We start from the raw sequence: 21,833 nt of genomic DNA, 5'->3' as shown, positions 1-21,833 counted from the left end.
TTTTTTCGTCTCCTCCTGATTCACAACAGTTTGAAAAAAGAAATGCCCACAAATGCAATTTTAAGCTTAATTGTCTTTATATATGTCTTCCATCGTCAGAAAAATTCCACAAGAACGTGTTAAAAACAACATATACCCTTTTTTCATTGGACTGGGTCTTTAAGTAACTTAAAAAGTATTTTATTGAATGTTGCACACTAATCTAATATGAAAAAAAGGTACACAAAACATTTGCAGATCTTTAAGACATATGTCCAAGGCAGAGCCCCAGGAAGCATCCTCTCCTGATGCAAGTTCATCCACATATCCGTCTTCTTCTGTTCAACATTTTACAATCTGCTGGTGCAATGTGTTCAATGTAAGGCTACCCTTTAAGGCAAAAATCCTCAAACCAGTCAGTGTGGTTGTCATCTTCTACATTCTTCTTCTTTTCTCACACTGGTTCTTTGAATTAACAACTATCACTAAACCTATGCATCCCATGACACAGCTGGAAACTATCCTGTGCATCAACAAAAGTCTATATAATTGGCCCACATATTTTTGTTTATCTCTAAATGTCTCAAAAAAAGCTGTTTGTTTTTTTTCAGAGTGCAGTGTCTTCAGAGCCAAAAACCTTGGAGGCGATGGCTTGGCAGTCAGCCACTGGGGCTTTCCCTTCAAAATCTGATGGCAGGATGTTTGCATCAAACTCCTTTAAGTAGCTTTCAAGCTCCTCACCGTGAACATACACCTGTTGAAAGTTAGAAAGAATAAGTCAGAAGTGCATCTGGTTTACAATTCAGAAAAGGAAACAACTGTGGTTTGGGATTTTGTGTGTGTTTCTCGTTTGTACCCTCTCCAGCAGCTTGGCCTTCATGAATGGTTTGACTACGTTGTACGTGGTGGTGAAGTACCAGGGCTGGTGAATGACGTGTACAGCCTTGAAGCGTGCGGGAAAAGAGTCCTGTGAAGGAACCAACAGCACAAAGACTTGCAATCTGAAGCTCCATGTACAATGTGGACGCTCTGTTCTAATCTGTCCCCACCTGCAGCATGTCCACCATCTTCTTGAGCTCCGTTGTCTTTATTCCGGAGGCATGCTGCATGGTAAAGCCTTTGAAATTTTCAATAAGGACAAAGCCGTTGATCTGAGTCTCTTCGTTTTCCAGCAGCTTCTCCAGGATCACACAGTATGCCCTCAACACCTGTCAGACACATGCCTGTTTTGAGTACACAGGGAAATAAGACTCTAATACTTTGCTTTTATTCTACAGCCACCTCATCAAAAGTTATCTCCTCCAAGTCCCAGTTTTCAATGTTGAAGAGCAGGACCACACGGCCATATTTATCCCTGCTGGGGAGAACCACAGGGTATCCCGCCTCAATGGTGCTGCGGACCGCCTCAGGGGTCAGGTTCTCAAACAGTTCAGGGTAGTCCTTCCTGAAGCGCACGTAACCTAAAAGGCCCCAAGAAATTGATTACTCATATGTGTCGTATGGATCGTTCTTTTCACAGTTTTTTTTTGTACAGAGTTTTAAAGAAAGCATAAAAAAGCCTGTGGATTTGCTGCTTTGCCCACATTAGTGTGGGTTAAGAGTCCATGCATGTGCATAATGAGTGCATGTCTTCAGCAACCTTCATCACCACTCTGGCACCCAAAAGGAAGGAAGCTTGTTTGGTGTGAATGCTGCCCTCTACTGGGGGGGTCAAAGCTGGGATTGTTTAGGTGACTTTTAATTAGGAAAATGCACCAATGTAAATTTTTTTTTTTTAAACTAACCACTTTGCATGACAACACACAGTCATTGTAAACCCCCAAGCGCTCAAACGGTGTCCTGCTATAGTCGGGTCATGTTGCCCAGCTTTTTAATGGCCTCCCATCTCCCACAGCAGCTCTGTTAGCTCAGACCTTCTGAAGTTCCCAGCAGAGCTCTGGGTCTGCACAAGTTAAACAAACTTGTTTTCCAATTTGGACACAAAGAAGGCCTTTGTTTGGTGAAACTTAGAGGCATTGCTAAGCCCCCAATTAATGAATACATGCCTCACTGTCTCGGAGATGGACGAGATTTATGAAAACGTGAAAACAAAGGAGGCTTCATTTTCAATTACTGAAGCTGCTGGAAAATGTCAGCAAAAACCGAATCAAAGCCTATGGATGCTAAAACTGCAGCCAAGAGCTCAGCTTTTCTCTCTCTCTGTTAAAGAATGGAAAGAAAGGCCCTTCAATAACTGCGTCAGGTTGGGTGGGGTGGTTATATTGGATGCTGTCTGCCACGCACCTTTCAGGAGCTCGTGGGCTCTCACAACATTGAACTTGCGAGCTCTGAGGAACCGCAGCAGCAGAGAGTCTGGTTTGTCGCCAAAACACTCCTGCACCAATTTGGCAAGCTCGTCCCCCTCCGCTGCTCTGTCTTTCATCGTGGTCCTCAGGTCCTTCAGCGATGACACCCGACTCTCTTCTGTCTCGTTTAGCTCATCTTTTGCCTACAAATCCATTTGATACAGAAAAAAAATACTCTATCTCGAATGGAAATCATTGATGGATTAATTTACCTTTTGAATGGTATGGCCAGGGAGTTTATGGCACGGTCCAAACACCGGTCCATGATCTTTGACCGTCAGATGCTCAAGCTTTGACCTCATGGCCTGCTCTTCCTCCGAGACCATTCGGAAAGTTCCAGTCTAGAAGGTAAAGTGCTTCGTTAAATGCTTCTTGCTGATACTTTGGTAAAATATCAAAAATTGCTGTTAGGATTTCAACATCAAAGCCAGACGGAAAGTCAGAACATGGATGCACATCAGAGAACATCTGAATGAATATCCCTCACATGCTTACAGGAAGGACTTTCTAAAGCCTGTCTGAGAGCTACATTGAAACAGTATTAAGCAGCATCATGTGCCGATGGTCAGACATCCATGAAAACGAGGAATTTTTCACCCTCACCTGACAATAATCCACCAAACTGGTGTCAGAGTCTGTATTTTTAATGTAATTTTAAAGATGAATTAAACTTACAGATGCCATGGTTTCAGTGTCTCACAGCAGCCACACCAACACTGTGAAGAGGGAAGAAAAGCAACAAAGAATGTGGGCACACAACAGTATACAGAATCCACAGACAGGAACTCCAAACTGTACACACACAACTTTGTTCCTGCTATTTCCCCTGCGAGATTAAACAGGTTGCTGGAGCTAATCCCACTCATTGCAGGGTAAAGGAAGGGTACAGTTCACCAGTCTATCCAATGGCAACACACAGACCTTTAGGAAAATCAGCCTAACAATATAACATTTTTTTGAAGCATCCATGCATGAGGGGAACATGCAAACTCCACGCAGGAAGGGCCCAGCTGGGATTTGAACCATTGCTTCTGTGAGGCCCAGATAAGTAACATTTTCAATCAAATTAAAGTGCAGCCTTACCTTCAGCAGACAGGATGAGAGACCCACAGAGAGTGAGAGAGCTGACTGTGGCGCCTCCACATACCAGCAGGGGCGGAGTCACTGGAAACGTCACTCTCAGGATTAACATGACACAACGGATTACAGTGGGCTGCTAATCTAGAAACTGTGAGGGGACCTTCATAGAAGAAGAGGAGCTGATCTGGACTACCTGTAGTGGTCTTGCTGTGTGAAATAGCACAACTTTGCTCAAAACCACCTGATTTTAAGCTTTTACTTAATACATTTAATGTTTATTTTACTAGTTTAACAAAACAACTAGTATCGTGTTTTTGGATTTACACCATTAAGTTTTTTTGACAAAGTCTATGCATCCCGTGAATCTAAAAGCCTGTTTGTTTCTTCTTGTTTTGTACTTCTGCTTTGGTTTACACTTCTTTGCCCTGCGGCTTGTTTACAAGGCCCTGCCTTGAAAAGACTGATCTGATTTACGGTAGTTAATTCTTGATCACTTTCAACCACTTTCCTAATTCTATTGCTCTCAACATGCCAAAATCATGGGGGAAAAATCAACTTATTAAAACCCCTTGCAGCAATTCCAGTATGTGAACATACTGACAAAAATCAATATTCACAATCACTGAGAAGAAATAAAATATCTGTCAATGGGGTAAGAAAAATGGTCTTAAAGGGAATTTTTATTCTGAGAAACAAAACAGTCACTAAAACAGGTTTTCTTCAACAAAGATTACTTTGATAAAGTTTCTTGATATAATTATCTTTTGCAAGACAGAAAATAAGACAATTTTACTTATTAGTTTTCACGTCATAACGTGAAGTTGGTAAACCAAACAGGTTTTCATTTGATATCCTGACTACGTGCTGTGTGACGAAATCAGTGATTCATGGGGAAAAAAACAGGAAGCTCACTTTACACAGAAAACTGGGCAAATTAGTAGAATTTCATGGATAAGATCACCTTTGTAAAGTATCAGTAAATCCAAACGATTTTATATTTATTTCATCTGGTATCAAAAACTGTGAAAAAGTTCACAGTAACAAATTTGTCAAAACGACAATGCTTTTCAGGATTTTCTTTTTTACAGTCAAATCTTCATTAAACTCATTAGGTTCACTTTATTTTTTTTTTATCATTTTGATCAGTTGTTTATCACAATTTTGTATTCATGAAAGATTTGGGGTATTATCTTTTGAGGTTCATAACCAACATATTGATTTATTTTTCAGGTTTTCTTTGAAAAAACAATTTTTTTTCTGTCTTTCAGGGGCATTTAGTAGGAGAGGGAAAACATGTCTTTTAACAGCCTTTTTATGTACATGAATTATCTTATTTGATCCTAAAATTATTTTAATGAGTTTATTCATAATAGTTTATTCATTACTTTTAAAAAAATGCTTATTTAAATTGTGTTGAGTATTTTCTGACAGCCTCCAAAACAGGGGCTCTCTGGAAGCAGCAGGTTAGGAGGGACTGTTGGTGTAATAGATTGAAACCTCTTTCGCTGACCTGTGCAGCTTTCTACTGATTTTAATAACAAAACAACATACTGGATAAAATGAAACAATATTTTTCTTTTTTTCTTGTAGCTGTTTGTTGTTGCTTTTGTCTTGCAGGGGCTGAGCGTTACCCCAGCAGCACATGTGACATGAGAAATGAATTTTCAGCTCAGCCCCTCTGTGTGGCTGGGAGTGTCATGTGAGTGGGATAGGTCGTTTACACTTTGAGCTTCATGATAAGCATTCCTTGAAATCCTTTAGAGGGGACCTCTAGTTTTGCCTCTCACACACTGCATCATTTATCCATGACTGCACGACATTAGAGGCCTGGCCTCTTTTGTAATGCCAGACATTAATTACAGTAACAGATGAACACAATGATGAGACTTTTAAATATTAGGGCAGTTCTGAGAACACTGAAAGCAAATGCAAAAGAATACCAAAATAAGAAAAAAATGAATAAACACTTGCTCTTTTATGAAATACTGCTCTTGTCGTGTCTGCATTTTTAATACTAGCAACATGCTGTCATTAAAAATATTTCAAAAAAATACTGGATGATTTCGTCATGGCCAAAAGTACCTATGTTTATAAAAAAAAAAAGTACATACAAAGAATTGTACTATTATTATTGTTGTACATTTTAATTAAGCTTAACCCTTGTGCTATCCTAGGCACTTTAACATTGGGAGCTACAGCAGAAAGGAAATATCCTGGTTGAAAATGAGTCTTCACAGATATTTTTGTAAAGTTTGTTAAGATGATTTCTGCTCAAAATTGAATGCAGAAAAACTGTAAAGAGATGTAACAGAGAAAAAATATGTTTTCATGGACTCCCTATCAAAGCTCAGCTGAATCTCCATCCGGCACACAGTGAAGCCTCTGTTTTCTAGAGCTGGCCGACTTACTGTACCACTGTTCTTCCATTAGAGCCTCTCATTAACAGAATTTTATGAATGACCTCCTATCCTCCCAAAGGGATAAGCGTGTTAACAGGACATCCATGTGTCACATCAAAGTAGTGCTTTTTGTCCGTGAGCTCTGGTCCTAAAAACTTTCCTTCAAATGATACTCATAATATCAACCTGGAAAAGGGACTATAATGGGGTACAAATGCACCTAGAAATTATTTTCAAAGATTTTTTTTTTCTTGAAAACGTTCCAAAAAATGCAGACAGTGGGGTTTAAAAGTATCAATTGCCTGTTTTTTACTGTTATGCATTGACATATTATGTTGGAATTAATATATTGTCTCATCAAATGGGTGAAAAATCATCTTTACTTTTCATTTTTATTAGTAAAAAAAATCTCTTGTAGATTTCTAGCTTAGAAAAACTAGAGACAAATTCAACAGGAACAGAATTTGCAGCAGTATTTGCTTTAGATTGTAATTTCTGAAACCAATGCAGGTTCATGAAATGTGCAAAAACAAAAGAAAACTGTGTTAACATTAGATCTACGTTTAAATAAGGCGTGAAGAAGTTGGTGTTTGTATTCATCTATTCTGAAAGCAAGCAAATGAGCGATCATTGACCTTGATGGGTGGGATCCGTGGAAGTGCTGCTGATGTTACTTTGAAGTCTTCAAGGATGGAAAGAGTTCAGTCTGATCGTGGCTTTGACGTAACTCTATAGTTTTGAAGGCAGTGGTCCTTGCTGTTTTTTTCTGTGCAGACTGACACATCACAGTAACACTAAAAGTGTTCTTAAAAATGCAGTTAGTAAAGGAAAATGTAAAAAGAGCCAATGTAAGCACACATCCCTGTAGAATTCCTGTGTTAAGGATGAAGGTGGAGGAAAAGTTCAGCGGCCTGCTGAGGAGAAAATCTCTAATCAATAAAAACAATAAAGCGATGACATGATTTTCCAAGTTTATGTGCTAGTTTTTGATGGCTTAAACCAAAAATCAGGATTGGGATAAACCAGTGATGAATAAATTGGTGGTTGTTTTGGTCAGATCGTGTTAGATGTCCTAGACAACAAGTTTCAATGTTTTTTGAGGACGACTTTGGTCAGAGCTTTCCAATTTTTCTTAAATTCTCCAGGCCAGAGGTGACTGTTTCAGAGCTGCCTTTGTTTAGCTGCATTAAGTAGCTAAAGTAGTGAATTTTCACCTGCTGTGAGAGAAATGAATATCTGAATATCATTTGCATAGTTGTGCTAGATAACCATTACTTTATATTATAAGAAGCATAAAAATATTCATATGAAAATATGTTGTATTTCCTGAACAACAGTACTACAGATACTCACCCAGTTTCTTATTCATCAAATGGCCAACTCTCTCTCTCTCTCTCTATATATATATATACTGTATATATAAATATAAACAGCAGATTTTGTCTGCATCTGTACTCAGACTAATGTAATTTGTCACCTATAGGAGCAGTCTTAGTGCTCTGATGAGGCGTAAAACCTCACATAAATCAGTAAATGAGTGTTCAGCAGGACAAAGTCAGTGAGCTGTGAACATTTAGAAGGACTTTACTGAAAAACAACATTTTATTTTTAACTGCACATAGTTGTTGAGTACTGTTGAATCAGGATACATCTGTTATAAAGGTTTATGACCGCAGTTTTAAAGGTTTTTGTCAAGGCAAACTTGAACCCATGTGAGACAAGAAAGCCAACATCAGAAACAGAAAAACACCAAAGATTCTTCACTTAATTTATAGAACAAAACACTTTATTGTCCCCAAGACCTTTGAGGAAATTTTTCTTTGGCAAAAAGACAATAGACAAACTTATATTATATTTAGGGTGAGAACAAAAACAATGTTAGAATATTGAAAGTTGAGGGTTGGTTTGCAGTTTTAGGACCAAAAAACTTCCTCTTATTATTATTATTTTTTTTAGAAACGTTAATTATAAAGATCATTCCTCCATTCATTCATGCTCAGCACACTGATTCAGTAAATAGTCCAAAGCTGTTCATGGAAAAATGCCTATAAATGTATGAATAAATCAAGGTTTTAGAAATGGTCCATTAAAAAAATGGACTTCTAACTAATCAGTTAACACTGCCATCTAGTGGCAGAAGTCATCTGGTGCAACACTAATAAACCAGCATTAAAACTTTTGCTGCAAAATTGGGGATTTTACACCTTTATTTAAAAATAAACATTAAAGAACACATTAGAATTTGGATTGCTATGACATAATGTTCACCATTAGGAAACCAAACTTGATAAAACACTACTTTAGTGAATTAATGAAATAGTATGTTTATGGCTATATTTTGTTTAGATTGGTAAAACCCTCATCTCTATAAAAAAAAAAAAAAGATGTACAATTGTAAGGCACAAAATCAACATCATGTGATGAATCCAGGCATATAGTCAAAAAGTTTTCACCATTTTTAAACAGTACACCAAAACTAAAGTTGTCTAGGTCACTGCTTGGATACTAAATGTTTGCCAAAAACAGAAAGATCGCTGATAAATAATCACATGTAGCAAACCATCTTTAAATTAGCTGTAGCTACTTTATTTTGCTAACAACCACATTTCTTTTTTGAGCCCAACTTTCTCAAGCGAGAAAGCAATCTGGCGAATGCATGAAAGACTCAAACTGGAGTTATAAAGACTTAATGCACAAAATACGATAGACTTAGCACATCCATGTGAGGAGAAACAGCAAAACACAAATGTATCTGATTTTCAGTCTACAGTGTGTAAATAAAAAATGCCTTGCTTTAAGGTGCTAAGGTGTTTCAAAGCACTGTTTACTGTTGTAAAATAAAAAAATATGGAAAAGGGCTCATTTGTGTTTGAACTCAAATAAACCAGTCGGTCAAATATTTATTCTATTTTACTGAACAAATGTAAAAACTGCAACAAGACTGAAAATGACAAATAAGACAAACACAAAAAAAACAGTGGAATGTGCGACAGTAACCTCGCAGCCGAGGCTAAGAAAAAAAATAAAACAGTACCAGTAAAGTATTTTGTTACAAAGGGTGACAAGGCACTCAGTTTTTGTAAAAAAATAAAAAAAGTAATAAAAAATAAAATGTCTTAACTCTTTCTTGATTTGTAGATGTCATGCAACCTTTTAAGATGCTAGCGTATATATTTGAAGAACATATTTACAACCAAGCCCTTTGTTCCAGTGATTTCCTTTTAGTTAAAAGCAGTAGATCTATAAACCGAAAGAGAGTTTTAAAACAAGGTCAGTTAGATGTGAGGACACATTGTTTGTCCTCTGAAATGGTTTTCTCTAAATTTACATGTGCAAATCATGTCAGAGCTTCTGACTGCATTGAAATCTGTTAAAAAAAGACTTAAAATGAAAATCGGGGTCGTTGATGTAACAGTGCAGCAGCAAACCCTGCAGTTTCACTTCTGCTGAAAGTAGTTTCTGCATCGATGTCACCAACAATGGCGGGCGACTTTAGTGGGCGGCACCAAAACCCTTCGATCTTTTCCCGGCAGACATGTTGACTGCAAAGGAAGCGTCTCAACCTAGAAACGTCAACGCTGCCATGGTCGTGAAGCCGAGCAGGATGAAGAGGACCTTGAGGATCTGCTTCCCGGCAGAGTTGAGCTCGTGGGGCAGGATTTCCATAAAGGTGATGTAAATAAATGTCCCTGCAGCCAGCCCTTCCAGAATGGCCTGAATTAGAGCTCCGGACGTCAAAGCTGCCTCCACCACGCTGATGCCAATAGCGATGCCTAAAGGTGACATCATGGCAAACACAAAAATGTACGCGGCGACCCATGCTGGTTGAACGGCGCTCTGGACCAGCTTCACCGACAAGCTGAACACTATGATGCTCTTGTGGACCAGGATAGCAATGCAGATCTCTAAAACCTGGATAACATGGAGGACCGTGGTTAGTTGGCAGAACTCTATACTATGTGAAAAACACTAGAAGAAAGTTTCCTATATTTTTACCTACAAGAGTGTCATTTTGTCAAGAGAAACAAAAGTGTAAGAGCTCACAAAATAGGTGTTACTAGTTCTTGATTTGATTAAAAACACTATCCTAAGAAATTTAATAAACTTTGAAGCTACAAATGCAACGCATGGTCAAAAACACGCTAAACTTTGATTCTAGAGAATGAATTTAGCCTGTGGTGTTCACACTGGAAAAACACAGAGGGACTTTTTTCTTTTTCTGCTGTTTACTGACACACGTCCCCCACCTACAGTTGGAAAAGGCTTGGTGGGAAATCTTGAAGCGGTTTAAATACTCGCAAATCTTGCTCCAGGCTTTTTCTTTCACTGCTCTATTCTGATCACTGAGAGACTTGGTGTCATGGAGCCCTGTGACAGACTGGCGACCTGTCCAGGATGTCCCCTGCCTTCCCCCCATGAGTGGCTGGAATAGGTTCTGGCAGCCATGTGACCCCGAAAGGGACTAAACGGGTTTAGAAGATGAATGAATAAATGGTGTCATCTAATAATTATTTATTTCTCCTTGGTGATCAATTTTTTAACGGTTGACACATTTTTGAGTTAAAAGGGACGCCATCCAAACGTCACTACCAAATCGGAGTCCCTGATTGGTCAAAGTTCAAACTAGTTTAACTTGCAACGCACGTTCAATGGCCACGCTGAAAACAGTCATAGAAACTTAAGCAGTGATGGGTGAACGTGGAAGCCCGGAAGGTGCATTTATGTCCGTTTACATTCACTCGTCATTGAAAGTGGCCGCTTGAACGCGTGTTGCAGAGGCCGTTATGAACGTACAGTAAGCTTGAGAGTTTTACATGCAATAAAACACTGGAGTTATTTGCACCAGTTTTTTACAGCGATGTTATTGCACTGCAGGCTGTGCCGTCTTGTGACCTGAAGACACAGCGTGCATGAGTGTGATTCATTTCCTCTGAAACTCTAAAGTGGAACTCTCTGAGTTACACATGAACATGATCCCAACCAAACTGAAATTATGCTTTGCTTGACAGAATATTATGAGCGTGTCGGGTTAAAGCGTCAATGTGAAAGGGAAGTGTGGAAAGAACAAAAAAGAAAGCAAAATAAAATAAAATAAAAAAATCACCTCCTCCTCACCTTTGAATCTGTGCTTTGAAGGCCGATTGCAAGGCCCTCAAAAACCGAGTGTAGTGAAAGTGAGAGGAATAGCATGAATGATCGAAAGGGGGAGTGAGCTTGGAAGTCCACGTGGACGTGATGGGCGCTGTCCTCCAGATCGGGGGTCGTGACGGCGCCGTGGCCGTGGCCGTTCCTGTTTCCTGACAACAGGGGGGCTCTCTCCTCACCAGCCCCTCTTCGTTCCCGAAAGTGCATGACGGTTTTCTCCAGGATGAGGACAGTGAAGAAGCCTGCGGCAATGATGAACTCTGGAAGTGGAAAGCTGGTCTGCTTAGGACCAGAAAAAAAAAAGATCAAAGGTGGGCAAGCTTTACTAGAATAAGACAAAAACAGAACATATTAAGTCTTAAAAACACCAAAAATATAAAGACATATGTGAGAAATGCCATAAAGAACCATTTGTGCTTTTAAAAAAATGAGAAACTACCAGAAAAATAATGACAAATAAATGTTAAACATGAAAAAATAAAATGAAGACATACATTTATTGTTCAAAAAGTTCACATCAGTTGTTTTTATGCCAAACGAGGATCTAAAGATTACCTGAATTTGATTGACTTTTAATAAAACTACTAGTCAGATTGGTAAAAAGTGCATGTTTGCAGCCAGACGTACCTCCAGCTTCTGAACGTCCAGCGCTGCGCTGATGTCAGATAAGTAATCGGGAATAATGTCCAGTAAACATGCTGCCAGGAACACGCCTCCAGCAAAGCAGCTGATCAGGCTCAGGACTGTCCGGTGGGTTTCTGTAAATACAGTTTGTCTATGAACTTAAGACACTCCGGAAAATGTCTTCAATCTTGGCTCTAGAAATGCTTTGTTTTCACAGTTCACAGTTTTGTGAATTTATGTATATATTTATGAATTTATGTAAAATATTCCATCAGTTGTCACACCCGCTGCCTCAGTCATTGAAGTGGTACATGCTTTTAAATACATATAAGTGGTTATTTCAATCTAATGTTGACTCTCTTGTCGAAAAGTTGCATCTTAAACTGAGATTTTGTTCAGAGATGAGCTCTTTCTCGTTCAATGCCAGGAACAGACTTGTTGCAGGATCCTTTCTCCCTCTACTGGACTATGGAGACCTTTTTTTGTTTTAATATGCATGCCCCATCCCAAGCTCTGCAGCCACTGGATTCAGCGTTTCATGAGCTTCATAACAAACTTTGTACTCCAGAGTCGGGTGGCCTGCATTAGGTACAGGCTGGCTCACACAGTGGTATAGACTTACTTACAAGGGAATTCTTGGGCTATTTCCTCCATACCTGGGTGTGAAAGTTTAACGATGGACCCCATAAACTGTGTTGTTTACATGTTGACTGTTCCTACCTTTTAGTATTGTGCTCCAACTGACTACAATAGTTGACGGAGGGTTCACGTCCCTCTCCATTAAAAATGCCACATGTTCTTGTAGCATTTTTTCTCATGATGCCAGAACATAAACAAAGAGAATTAAGCTTAAAATGTAATTTCTGAGTCGTTCTTTATTCAAATTGTTGTGAATCAGGAGCAGATGGAGAACTGCTGTTTAAAAAAGATTTAAGTTGTGATGCAGAAACTACAATTGGCGGGCAACAAGCTCCCTGCTCAGCTCCACTCTGATGCATCCAGTTGCAGACAAAAAGATCCATGAATGCCTTTGCTTTCCCCGTCTGAGCTGGTATCTGGCTTGAATACGGCTGGATAGTTCCAACATTGCTAGCCATTAGTTTTAGAAAACAACATTTTGTCTAAAAACGTTATAACCATAGTTGAAAAACCGCTGCGAACGCTTTTACAATAGATCAAAAATGATTGGAATGGGGACTGTAAACGCCAAACTCCTGTGTGTTTAAGACTCATGTCCTTTGAAAGACATGGAAATGCAATCATTGGCTTATCACTGTTTGTAGCTTTACCTATTCTTTGAACAAATTATTGGTCTACTTAGTATGAACTTTTTGTTGTTGGTGTTGCATGGGCCTCTTGGTCCATTAAAAAAGAGGAATCTCAATGACACTGTCTGGTTAAAAAAAGAAGATATAAACTAAAATAAAAGGATTTTTTTACTTCTTTTTATTAATTAGTTGTCACATAATAGAGAATATATGATATGTTGTGTATTTAAGATTGTTAATTACAACAATAAAAAAAAAAACAATACAAAAAAGTTCGTTTACCAATTGAGAATCATGTGACTGGAGTAGAGAGGTCAGCATGAGTCAGAGCTTCATAAAAACACGGATGTAGCAGAAAAAAACGATGCTTTCACTTCTATACAATCAGTCTTATGTTCTCCATCTGGTTTGAACTCAATGATTTTGATGTGATCACGTGTTCTGAGAGCTTTCCGCCTCGGGCTTCACCCTCATGATCACGTGACTTCTGCCAGGACTTGGAGCGAGACTAAAGGCGATCGATCAGCTTCTCAGTCAAATGAGAACAGTCAAGAGCTTTTAATCACATCACCTCCACAGGCAATCAGAAGCCGCCCCAAAAGTTGATTTATCAGTGCTTTCGTTATCTCTTCACCCCTTCCTATTTCCCAACCGTGTTTGATTCAATCAGGAACAATTGTCGACGTCAAGTAATCTTTAAGGGAAATGATTAGTAAATATAATGCTGTTTAATCGTGTAATTTATGTATCTTGGAACTATTTATACGCCCAAATGTATTTTAATTTAAAGATTTGGGAAACGATTATCTGAATGGAACAATTAAAACAACGCAGAATAGTGATTTTACAGGTTTTAAATATATATTTAAAAAAAATAGCAATCCAAAAACAAAACGTTAGCTTTTCGACGTGGAAAGCTCATGAAGTTCAGAGAAATTTTTCATGTTTGGATGACAACGATCAAAACTGTAGATACAAAGTTAACAAATCCGTTAATAGCTACCAATATGTACACCAAAAAAAAAAAAACATTCACCTACCTGATCCGTTTGTTTGCCTGAACCATTTGACTTTAGCAGGGATGAATCCAAAAAGAAGAGTTAACAACAGCAAACCGATCAAAGCTCCGATTTTTACTTGAAGGAGGTATTCCATTTTTTCAGTTTTTAGTACGAGTGAGGTTTGCCACCCAGCAGGGAAAACATGTGAAGCCTGTCAACACACCAACGACATCACGAGTGGGCAACGAAAACCTCACTGAGGCGAGGAGAGCTACCGCTGTTGGTGTTGTTTTTTTCAGAATGAACCTACAGCGAGCGCGAAGGGTCAAAAAGAGTCTGTTGCAAGTTTTTGTTTTGCTTTTTGAACGTAAACACTTAAACTACATAATAATAATAATAATAATAATAATAATAATAATAATAATAATAAATATTAATAGTAATAATAATAATAACAATAACACGAACATTAACATTATTATTAACATTAATATTACTATTAATAATATCTACATCAATAATAATAATAATAATAATAATAATAATAATAATAATAATAATAATAATAATAATAATAATAATAATAATACATAACACTGGGACAATTCTGGGACATTCTGCTGAAAGAGCTCTTCATGAAATAAATAAGTCATTCTGAAAAAAAGCAATGTGAAATAAAAACAAAGTACTTTGGAAAATATTGATTTTGAAGGGTCTGGAAAAAGACATAGACTTATAATAATATTCAGCATTGATTAAAATGAATATTTTAAAATGCTGTTTTAAAATAATGAACAGGTTTTTAAAGCAAAATGAAATATATTTGATAATATAATGGCTAATTTAAAATCAGTGTGCAGGTTTTTCACAATTTCATGATCTTCTTATATGTTTATGACAGATTAATTGGTTGAATGTGTATTTGCATGAGGTCATATTTATTTGTTTAATTATGAACAGTATAGGACTCCATAATATGAAACGTCTGGTGTTTAATTATAAAAATGTCCCCCTCTCATTTGTATACCTATATTTCCTTGAATTTCTTTCTTTTTATCTTTTATTAGGCTGCCTGAATATCATTAGTAAAGTAAAATAAAATAAAATTCCTTTTCTGCTTATATGTATTTAAATGACGACGGTCAGCAGATGGCGCCATGTTCACGGGTTTTATGATAAAACTTTTTTGAAGAGCGGGGTGATGACGACATATTCATGCGCCGGAACAGTAAAGCTTCTGAATGCTGATGTGTTTAAAGAAATGTCGGTGCCCAGTTAGATGCTTTTTTGTTTTTTTGATGGTGGAGCGTGACGAGCTGTGGAGACGGTGGGGAATCAGAAGACGCTGCGGAAGAGATTAACAGCAGAGAGATCATGGCGGTGAGAAAACAGACACTAAAGTACAAACCACTGGTTCACAGTGACACGAACTTTCAAGTTTCCCCAGCACCTGCTGCCTGTGGTGGTGGTTGGTGCTCCTGTTCGTCGGGACTCACCGCAGCATTAATTTCTCCATTCATTCCTAGAAAGAGGAGCACTGAGGTTATTCATGAGGTGCTTCAGGTACTTTCTGATCTGTCAGGAAATTAATAAGTTAGTTGCTGTTTTTCTACAAAGTAAAGCTTCTAAAGCACATGATGAATAAACTAAATTAATACATTAGCTTAATTAAAAAAAAATATTGTGGATTGTTGGGGGACTTTATGCTTTCCCCAAAAATAAATCATATCTCAGAATTCAGCTTTAAGTAAGATGGAACTGCAGAGAATAATCTGCTAGCAGAAAAGACAGCAGTTTTTCTTTAGTGGCCATCTTCTAAATGTCAGCATTTGTAATTTAACCTTAATGTTAAAGGGAGCAAGAATTTTACATTTGATGCTGAATCAAGACTAAAAGTTACAGTTTAATGAGCAGGAGTTAGTTAACCTACTTAAATTATGATGCAATTGATTGTTGAATTAGATAGTGTGCATCATGCCTTCCATGTAATGTGGGTAACGGACAAAAGCTGACCTTCCTCCTCACAATGAACTGCAGGTATTCAGAGGGATCAGAACATAATAGTAAACAGAAAATGGCTCTGGCAGCACATCACATGAAGAACTTCTTTGGAATTCATTATATGTTTCATCGTCTGTTGTGACCAACTAACTAGTGCAACAAAAGAAGAACACATGAGCAGCTAACACAAAGCATAAGGGATTTATAGGAACATTCTTCAAATTTGTTCAAAATTCACTTTTAAACCCTTTATAAATGAGCACAGTCTCAATCCTTTTTTTTTTTTTTTTTTTTTTTTTTTTGCATTTTACCTAATTGTGTGAATGAGCTGGTATAGTTAAAAATAGTGTGATATTGATGACACATTTGTGTGCTTTGTTGAACAGCCCAAAGGTAAAGTTGGCACAAAGGGCAAGAAGCAGATCTATGAGGAGAACAATGCAACACTCAAGTTTTACACCAGAGTCATCCTTGGAGCTAATGTAAGTACAAAAAGGCTAAAACATCTCTGTTTTAGCCTTTTTTTTTCCAGAATAATTTTTCCTGAAAATGCACACAGTTGTCATGAATGATACCCAAAAAAGTTAAAGGAAAGGTATATTTTATAGTTGAAAAACAAAATAAATGTGAATGTGATTTTATTGTTCACAGAAAATGTTACAACTAATATAATCTGACAATGTAAACGTGTTAAACCTCATTAAATGAGATATTTTTGGAATAAAAAAAAGGCTATGTCACAGTTATTTAGTGGTTCTCAGACCAAGAAGAAGGCAGATCAGCAATCAAAAGACTTTGAAGAGGAAACTGTAAAATTTTTGTTTACCTTTCGATATATTCCTTCAGTCGCCTCAGCGAATTCCCTTTACCTGAAAAAGCCCCGTTTAGACAGCTTTTCTTATTGACACTCAGTTAAAGATCTTTTTCGATTTTTAAATGAACAACCCCCACAATAATAAAATAAAGAAATAAAAATTGATCACACAAACTTTGAGACATCTCTTTAGCCTTGTTTTTCTGGTTATCTGCCTTTTCTGCTTTTTTATTTAAATTGAAGTCGGTGAGCTCATTTAAATAAGAGAGAGTAAAAAAATGTGATTTAGGATTTCAATTACATGAAAAAATGTTACAAAAACTTTGATCTTTTTACCCCGTAACCATATGAATTCTTTTGTTTGTTTGTATTGTCTAAAATCAGAAATATAACGTATTTTTTAAATTGAGAGATAACATATAGTCAGACAGATTACATGAAATGAGCCTAAAGTTGTTGCTTTCTATTTATAGGTTATTACTTGACATGTAGTTGCAGCGTTGTTGTTCTGTCGTCTTCTAAACACTTCTAAACTATTCTTTATGCAGGTGATATATATTACTGTCAATTTCCTGGTTTTCTACAGTTCGTCTTCATTCTGGACAGGGGTGAGTGTTCTTGCTTAGGATCACATGACCTGCGCGCGAGCTGATGTGAGACTGCAACACCTTTGATTCCGTTCTGCCCTCCATAGCTGTTGCTGCTGTTTGCGCTTGCTATTTACATCGGGAGTTACCGCTCCATGTCAGCCATGGCCAAACCAGTGTTTGCTGAAGATGGAAGTCTGCTGGACGGCGGGATAGACCTAAATATGGAGCAGGGGATGGCAGAGTAAGTAAGCTCTAAAATCTAAAAGTAACTGTCATTTATTATCATTTTTTACATTATTTACTCTTTATTTTTTTATAACTGTAATTCAGCAAAACAGTACAATTACACTATTCCTCATAAAATATATATTTCTTTAATTATTATTATTTATTTTTTATAACATATTCTGTGCAAAGATGTGTTTCCTTCCCCCCCATTGGAAAAAGTCCATGTTTGTCGTTATCTCTAGGCATTTTCCTTTAGCAGATACAGTGGAGACAGACAGGAAATGCATGGAAAGATAGCATTGGAATGAAACAACCAGGCGACTGGAAGTCGACTCACACACTCGGCTTCTAAAGGCTTATCTGGTGTGTTTTTCAGTCTTAATTTACACACTATGCATTCTGGTTTTAGGCACCTTAAAGATGTCATTCTGCTCACCGCCATAGTGCAGGTTCTCAGCACAATCTCCCTTTACTTCTGGTATCTGTGGCTGCTGGTGAGAGCTTTTTTTTGTCCATTCAGTCTTGCAAATCGAGAGGTTTTAGTTCCACACTTAGTTCTTTCTTGTGCGCATTCCCATCAGGCCCCAGCCCGTGCCCTCCACCTGCTGTGGGTGAACTTCTTGGGTCCCTGGTTTATGGCAGAAAGTCCGTCAGCACCAGAGGAAGTAAATGAGAAGAAGCAGAGAAGACAGGAGCGCAGACAGATGAAGAAATTCTGATGCTGCAGAGCTGCTGGAACAGTATTTTTTATATGCAGAATCTAGCACACAGAAGAAGAGCTCATAAGTTATTCAAGAAGAAAAAAAAAACATTCTTAATAAGTGTAAATGAGATGCTATGGAATCTTGTTTCCTTTGTTTTTCTGTCTACTCTCTTCTGTAATTCAAATTTCCCTCCAAATGATGAAATCAAACGTTTCCTATTTAGATGATGTTACCATCCAAATACCAATTTGTCTGCATGAAAAGTATTTTAAGCTTTGATTTTCATCATTGCTGCCCCCAATAGACTTTTTTTGTGTTTACACACAAAATCTTTACACATTGACTGTTCTCATACCTTCTACCTTTAAAAAGTGGGTCAAGTGTCCCCCTATTAACGCTCAGTCCAGAGACTTGTTTCTCATATGCTTAATCCTTGTAAAAAAATTTCAATAAAATGTTTTAATAGGGAAAAAATGGGAACAATTTTGCAATAAAAGCGTCTTTCTTGTTTGTTGTTTTGACTCGGTGATATTACATAATTACATAGCGCATCGCCTGTTTTGTGGAGCACTCCTTATTTCAGTAAATAAAACATGAACAGATAGCAGTCAAATTTTATAAAAGTAGCGTAGGGATTTGAGGCAAACCTAAAATATATCTGACCTTTTGGAAGCATTGTGTGACGACTACACGCCCTTCATTTCATTAAGTTTCTTGAGTGTTTCCTCCAAGGAGCCAAAAATGTTTGTAATCAGCTTTGCTGAGGCAGGAACCGCAGATCCCCAAATGCAGCTCATAGAGGCGTATTGTTTTTCCCCTCTGGATACCTTGAGTTGGAGATAAGTTCCATATGCGATTTAAGTCAGGTGATGAAGAGGCTTAGTTCATTGTGTGGTCATCTTTGAGGCTTTTGAAAACATTAATGGTGAGGCTGGGTATTTCTCCCGTATTCCTGTATCTTCTGAGTTCGCTTCACTCATTCATGATTTAACTCTCATTACAATTCCAAAACACATTTTGTGTGATAGTATAAATTATTTTGAAGACAAGTGGAACCTTTAGTAATAATTGGACACATTTTTTGCATTAAAAATAACTAAAAAGTATTTTGGCCTAAAATAAAATGCCTCAAAGATTTTAAGAAACTGTTTTTTCATTTTTATTATTTTTAAGAATTGATTCAAATAAACAAATCCAATTTTGAATCCCAGTCCTAATTTTTTGTCCAAAGATATGTCTTTATTCTCAATTAATCTTTTTTGTTTTTTAATTTTTTTTACCTAAACATTTGAAAATCCTGTTCACATGAAAATATTGAGTACATTTAAACGGAGTAGATACATTAGCAGATTTTTAATTGCAATTAATAACTAAGGAGCCGTGTCTCCTTTGATCAACGATTGAGACGAAAAGTCTGCTATTTGAGGCAAAACCACCAACCCTCTTCATGTTCACGGAGTCCCAGTGAGGCGTTTAAAACCCTACCATGACATGACTGACTACCCCGAACAGACAGAATGTTCAAATGTTAATCAGGAGTTGCTGCTGTGTTTGAAAAACTGTGCAGTCTCAGCAAAGTTCCTCCACTCAGGTCAGTATAAGTGCATATTTGTGCAAAGTGTGTCTGCTTTACTGCATTCACTCCTGAGCCTGGCGCTCCCAGGGATTCTGCACAGACACCATGTGGAGCCGTTAAGCGCCATCCTAAATGAGTGAGTGAGTTTAGTTTCACTGTTATCAGTCTTTCATATTTCTGTCTGGATGAACAACATATACTATGATGAAATTCTTCTGGTTTGTCAAGTATTTGATTCATTAATCCTCCTTACGGCTGTCTTTTCAGATTTATTAATTTGTAAGGAACTCATTAAAATAAAGTCTTCTCATTTAAAATGGTAAAATAATGCGTGCTAATTCCTCCTGCTGATTTTTGGCGCCACAGCTTTCTGATTGATTCCACTGTAGAGGACAGAATATGGGTTGGTTTGTTTAAAGTTTGAAACTCTATATTAGAAATGGGGTGTCGGACACATTAATGCAACAGTTGCGACACTTCATCACACCTGTAAGTCATTTTTCAGAGACTCCTGAAGCTGTTTGCATGCTTAAGCGTGGATATTAGAGCTGACAGACAAATGTGCAGATGACAGACTAATCCCCGAATACTGAAGACACCTTAAACCTCTCGGTGCAGCTTCCGTTTTCATGCACCGAGCTGAGCCTTGTCCTGAGGGCAAATGCGGTTTTACTATCAAGTCCTAAAGTGAGTTTGTGTACTCAGCGTTGAAAAAGTGAATTTAGAGATTATTTCCAAAGCTCTGAAGAGAGTGAGTGGGCTGGAAAAGCCTGAGTCTGCTCCCAATATAATTACAGATTTGTCAATATTGTTACATTCGCGCTTATCCAACCCAACAAGCTAAAACCTGCTCCCTGCAGCTTTAAAGGAGAAGCCCTACAATGAGGTGAATCCATTTTAAAGAGAAGAACAAAGTTAGCCGCTGTGTCTAACATGAAGGAACAGTCCAAACTTTGACTTTTATGTCAATATCCCTCTGAGCTTTTTCAGAGCGGTCGCTTTCTCCGTTTTGCCCTCCTTCATCCCAGCCCTGTGGTCCAACACTGTCTCTATTATAGGGTTATAAACAAAGTAACCAAAATTAGAGCAGCACAGCATCCAGTTGTCACGGCCAATCCCAGATGTGGGCTTTGAGAGGGACCATGTTGCAGGGTAATTTAGTCCTGGGGCTGCTCACTTGCACGTAACTCCCCCACCCTCCAGCATGCACAAACGCTTACTCACTAAAACCCACAGATATGCATTGGGCTTCCTTTGTGGTTCAACGTTGAAGTTTTGTGCAGGATTTATGTTATTATGAGCAATTTATAATATTGTGGTTCATTTAGATTGTTACAAGATATAACAGGGGAGAGTGGAGGCTCTGTTCGCCATGGCAGTAGAGGCCATGCTGACAAAATGAAACCCAGGAGCTGCAGCTACACTCTGTTTGGTTGGTTTGCAGTTTTGCATCATCTAAAAGACAACACAACATCCTATTTACATCTGTGTAAATAAAAGTGTACACGGAAAGAGATTAAACGTTATGATCAGATTGAAGTTCTTTGTCTCATTTGAGTAGAAGGATCTTTGCATTTTCAATGGCTGAAAAGGCTGGGTCAGACCAAACAGGAAATTGGAGGGCATGTGGCCAACAGTCAAGCCTTTGACCCCTGAACTGGGGCACACCCTGTCTTTGAAGTCAGGAGAGGGAATCAGAAAGAGCCTCTGCAGAGCAGAGTCTGTTCCCTTGAACCTTCAGCGTCCGCTTTGTAAACAGCATTAGAGCCTCTCAGAGTGTGTTTGGCAGAGTTGTGGGTGTTGTCCTCTTCAAGCCCATCATCTGAGCTCTGTTTCCATGTTGTTGTGTCTAAACAGACCCACACACCGAGCTCTGTTTGGGTTGCAGTTATAGGTGGAATCTGTGCTTCTTCACTCTTCATCTCGGTTCCTGCTTTTAAAGGCAAGCTTGACAACAAAGCCAGCTGCTGGGGATCCACTCGCTTCTCCTACAGCAAAGACTTTTAGCATCAGCTTAAGGAGGACACCAGGCCGGGCAGCCATCACAGCTCCCACTGTCACCTTAAAAGGAAGCTGTCA

General features: G+C 38.1%; 3 protein-coding genes across 3 annotated transcripts; 1 reads left to right on the top strand and 2 right to left on the bottom strand.

The window, feature by feature from the left end:
• Positions 1-164: 164 nt before the first annotated feature.
• On the bottom strand, positions 165-3,472 carry LOC101170080 (retinaldehyde-binding protein 1-like). Its single transcript, XM_004066888.3, has 8 exons — positions 3,408-3,472; positions 3,000-3,040; positions 2,537-2,665; positions 2,263-2,467; positions 1,261-1,439; positions 1,029-1,187; positions 836-946; positions 165-733 (listed from the first exon to the last, which is right to left on the bottom strand). Exons 2-8 carry the CDS (start codon positions 3,006-3,008, stop codon positions 587-589), a joined length of 939 nt encoding a protein of 312 aa, XP_004066936.1. The 5' UTR covers positions 3,009-3,040; positions 3,408-3,472; the 3' UTR covers positions 165-586.
• A 4,095-nt stretch (positions 3,473-7,567) lies between these two features.
• Positions 7,568-14,145, bottom strand: slc39a1 (solute carrier family 39 member 1). Its single transcript, XM_023953098.1, has 4 exons — positions 13,881-14,145; positions 11,576-11,706; positions 10,919-11,227; positions 7,568-9,715 (listed from the first exon to the last, which is right to left on the bottom strand). Exons 1-4 carry the CDS (start codon positions 13,993-13,995, stop codon positions 9,362-9,364), a joined length of 909 nt encoding a protein of 302 aa, XP_023808866.1. The 5' UTR covers positions 13,996-14,145; the 3' UTR covers positions 7,568-9,361.
• A 906-nt stretch (positions 14,146-15,051) lies between these two features.
• tmem208 (transmembrane protein 208) lies at positions 15,052-18,688 on the top strand. Its single transcript, XM_023953097.1, has 6 exons — positions 15,052-15,221; positions 16,229-16,324; positions 17,205-17,264; positions 17,351-17,487; positions 17,884-17,968; positions 18,056-18,688. Exons 1-6 carry the CDS (start codon positions 15,216-15,218, stop codon positions 18,191-18,193), a joined length of 522 nt encoding a protein of 173 aa, XP_023808865.1. The 5' UTR covers positions 15,052-15,215; the 3' UTR covers positions 18,194-18,688.
• Positions 18,689-21,833: the final 3,145 nt, after the last annotated feature.

Source organism: Oryzias latipes, chromosome 3 (genome assembly GCF_002234675.1).
Source record: "Oryzias latipes chromosome 3, ASM223467v1".
In the NCBI taxonomy this organism is placed as follows: Eukaryota; Metazoa; Chordata; class Actinopteri; order Beloniformes; family Adrianichthyidae; genus Oryzias; species Oryzias latipes.
Note: the sequence above shows the minus strand (reverse complement) of the source record. Positions and strands in the feature narration are given on the sequence as shown.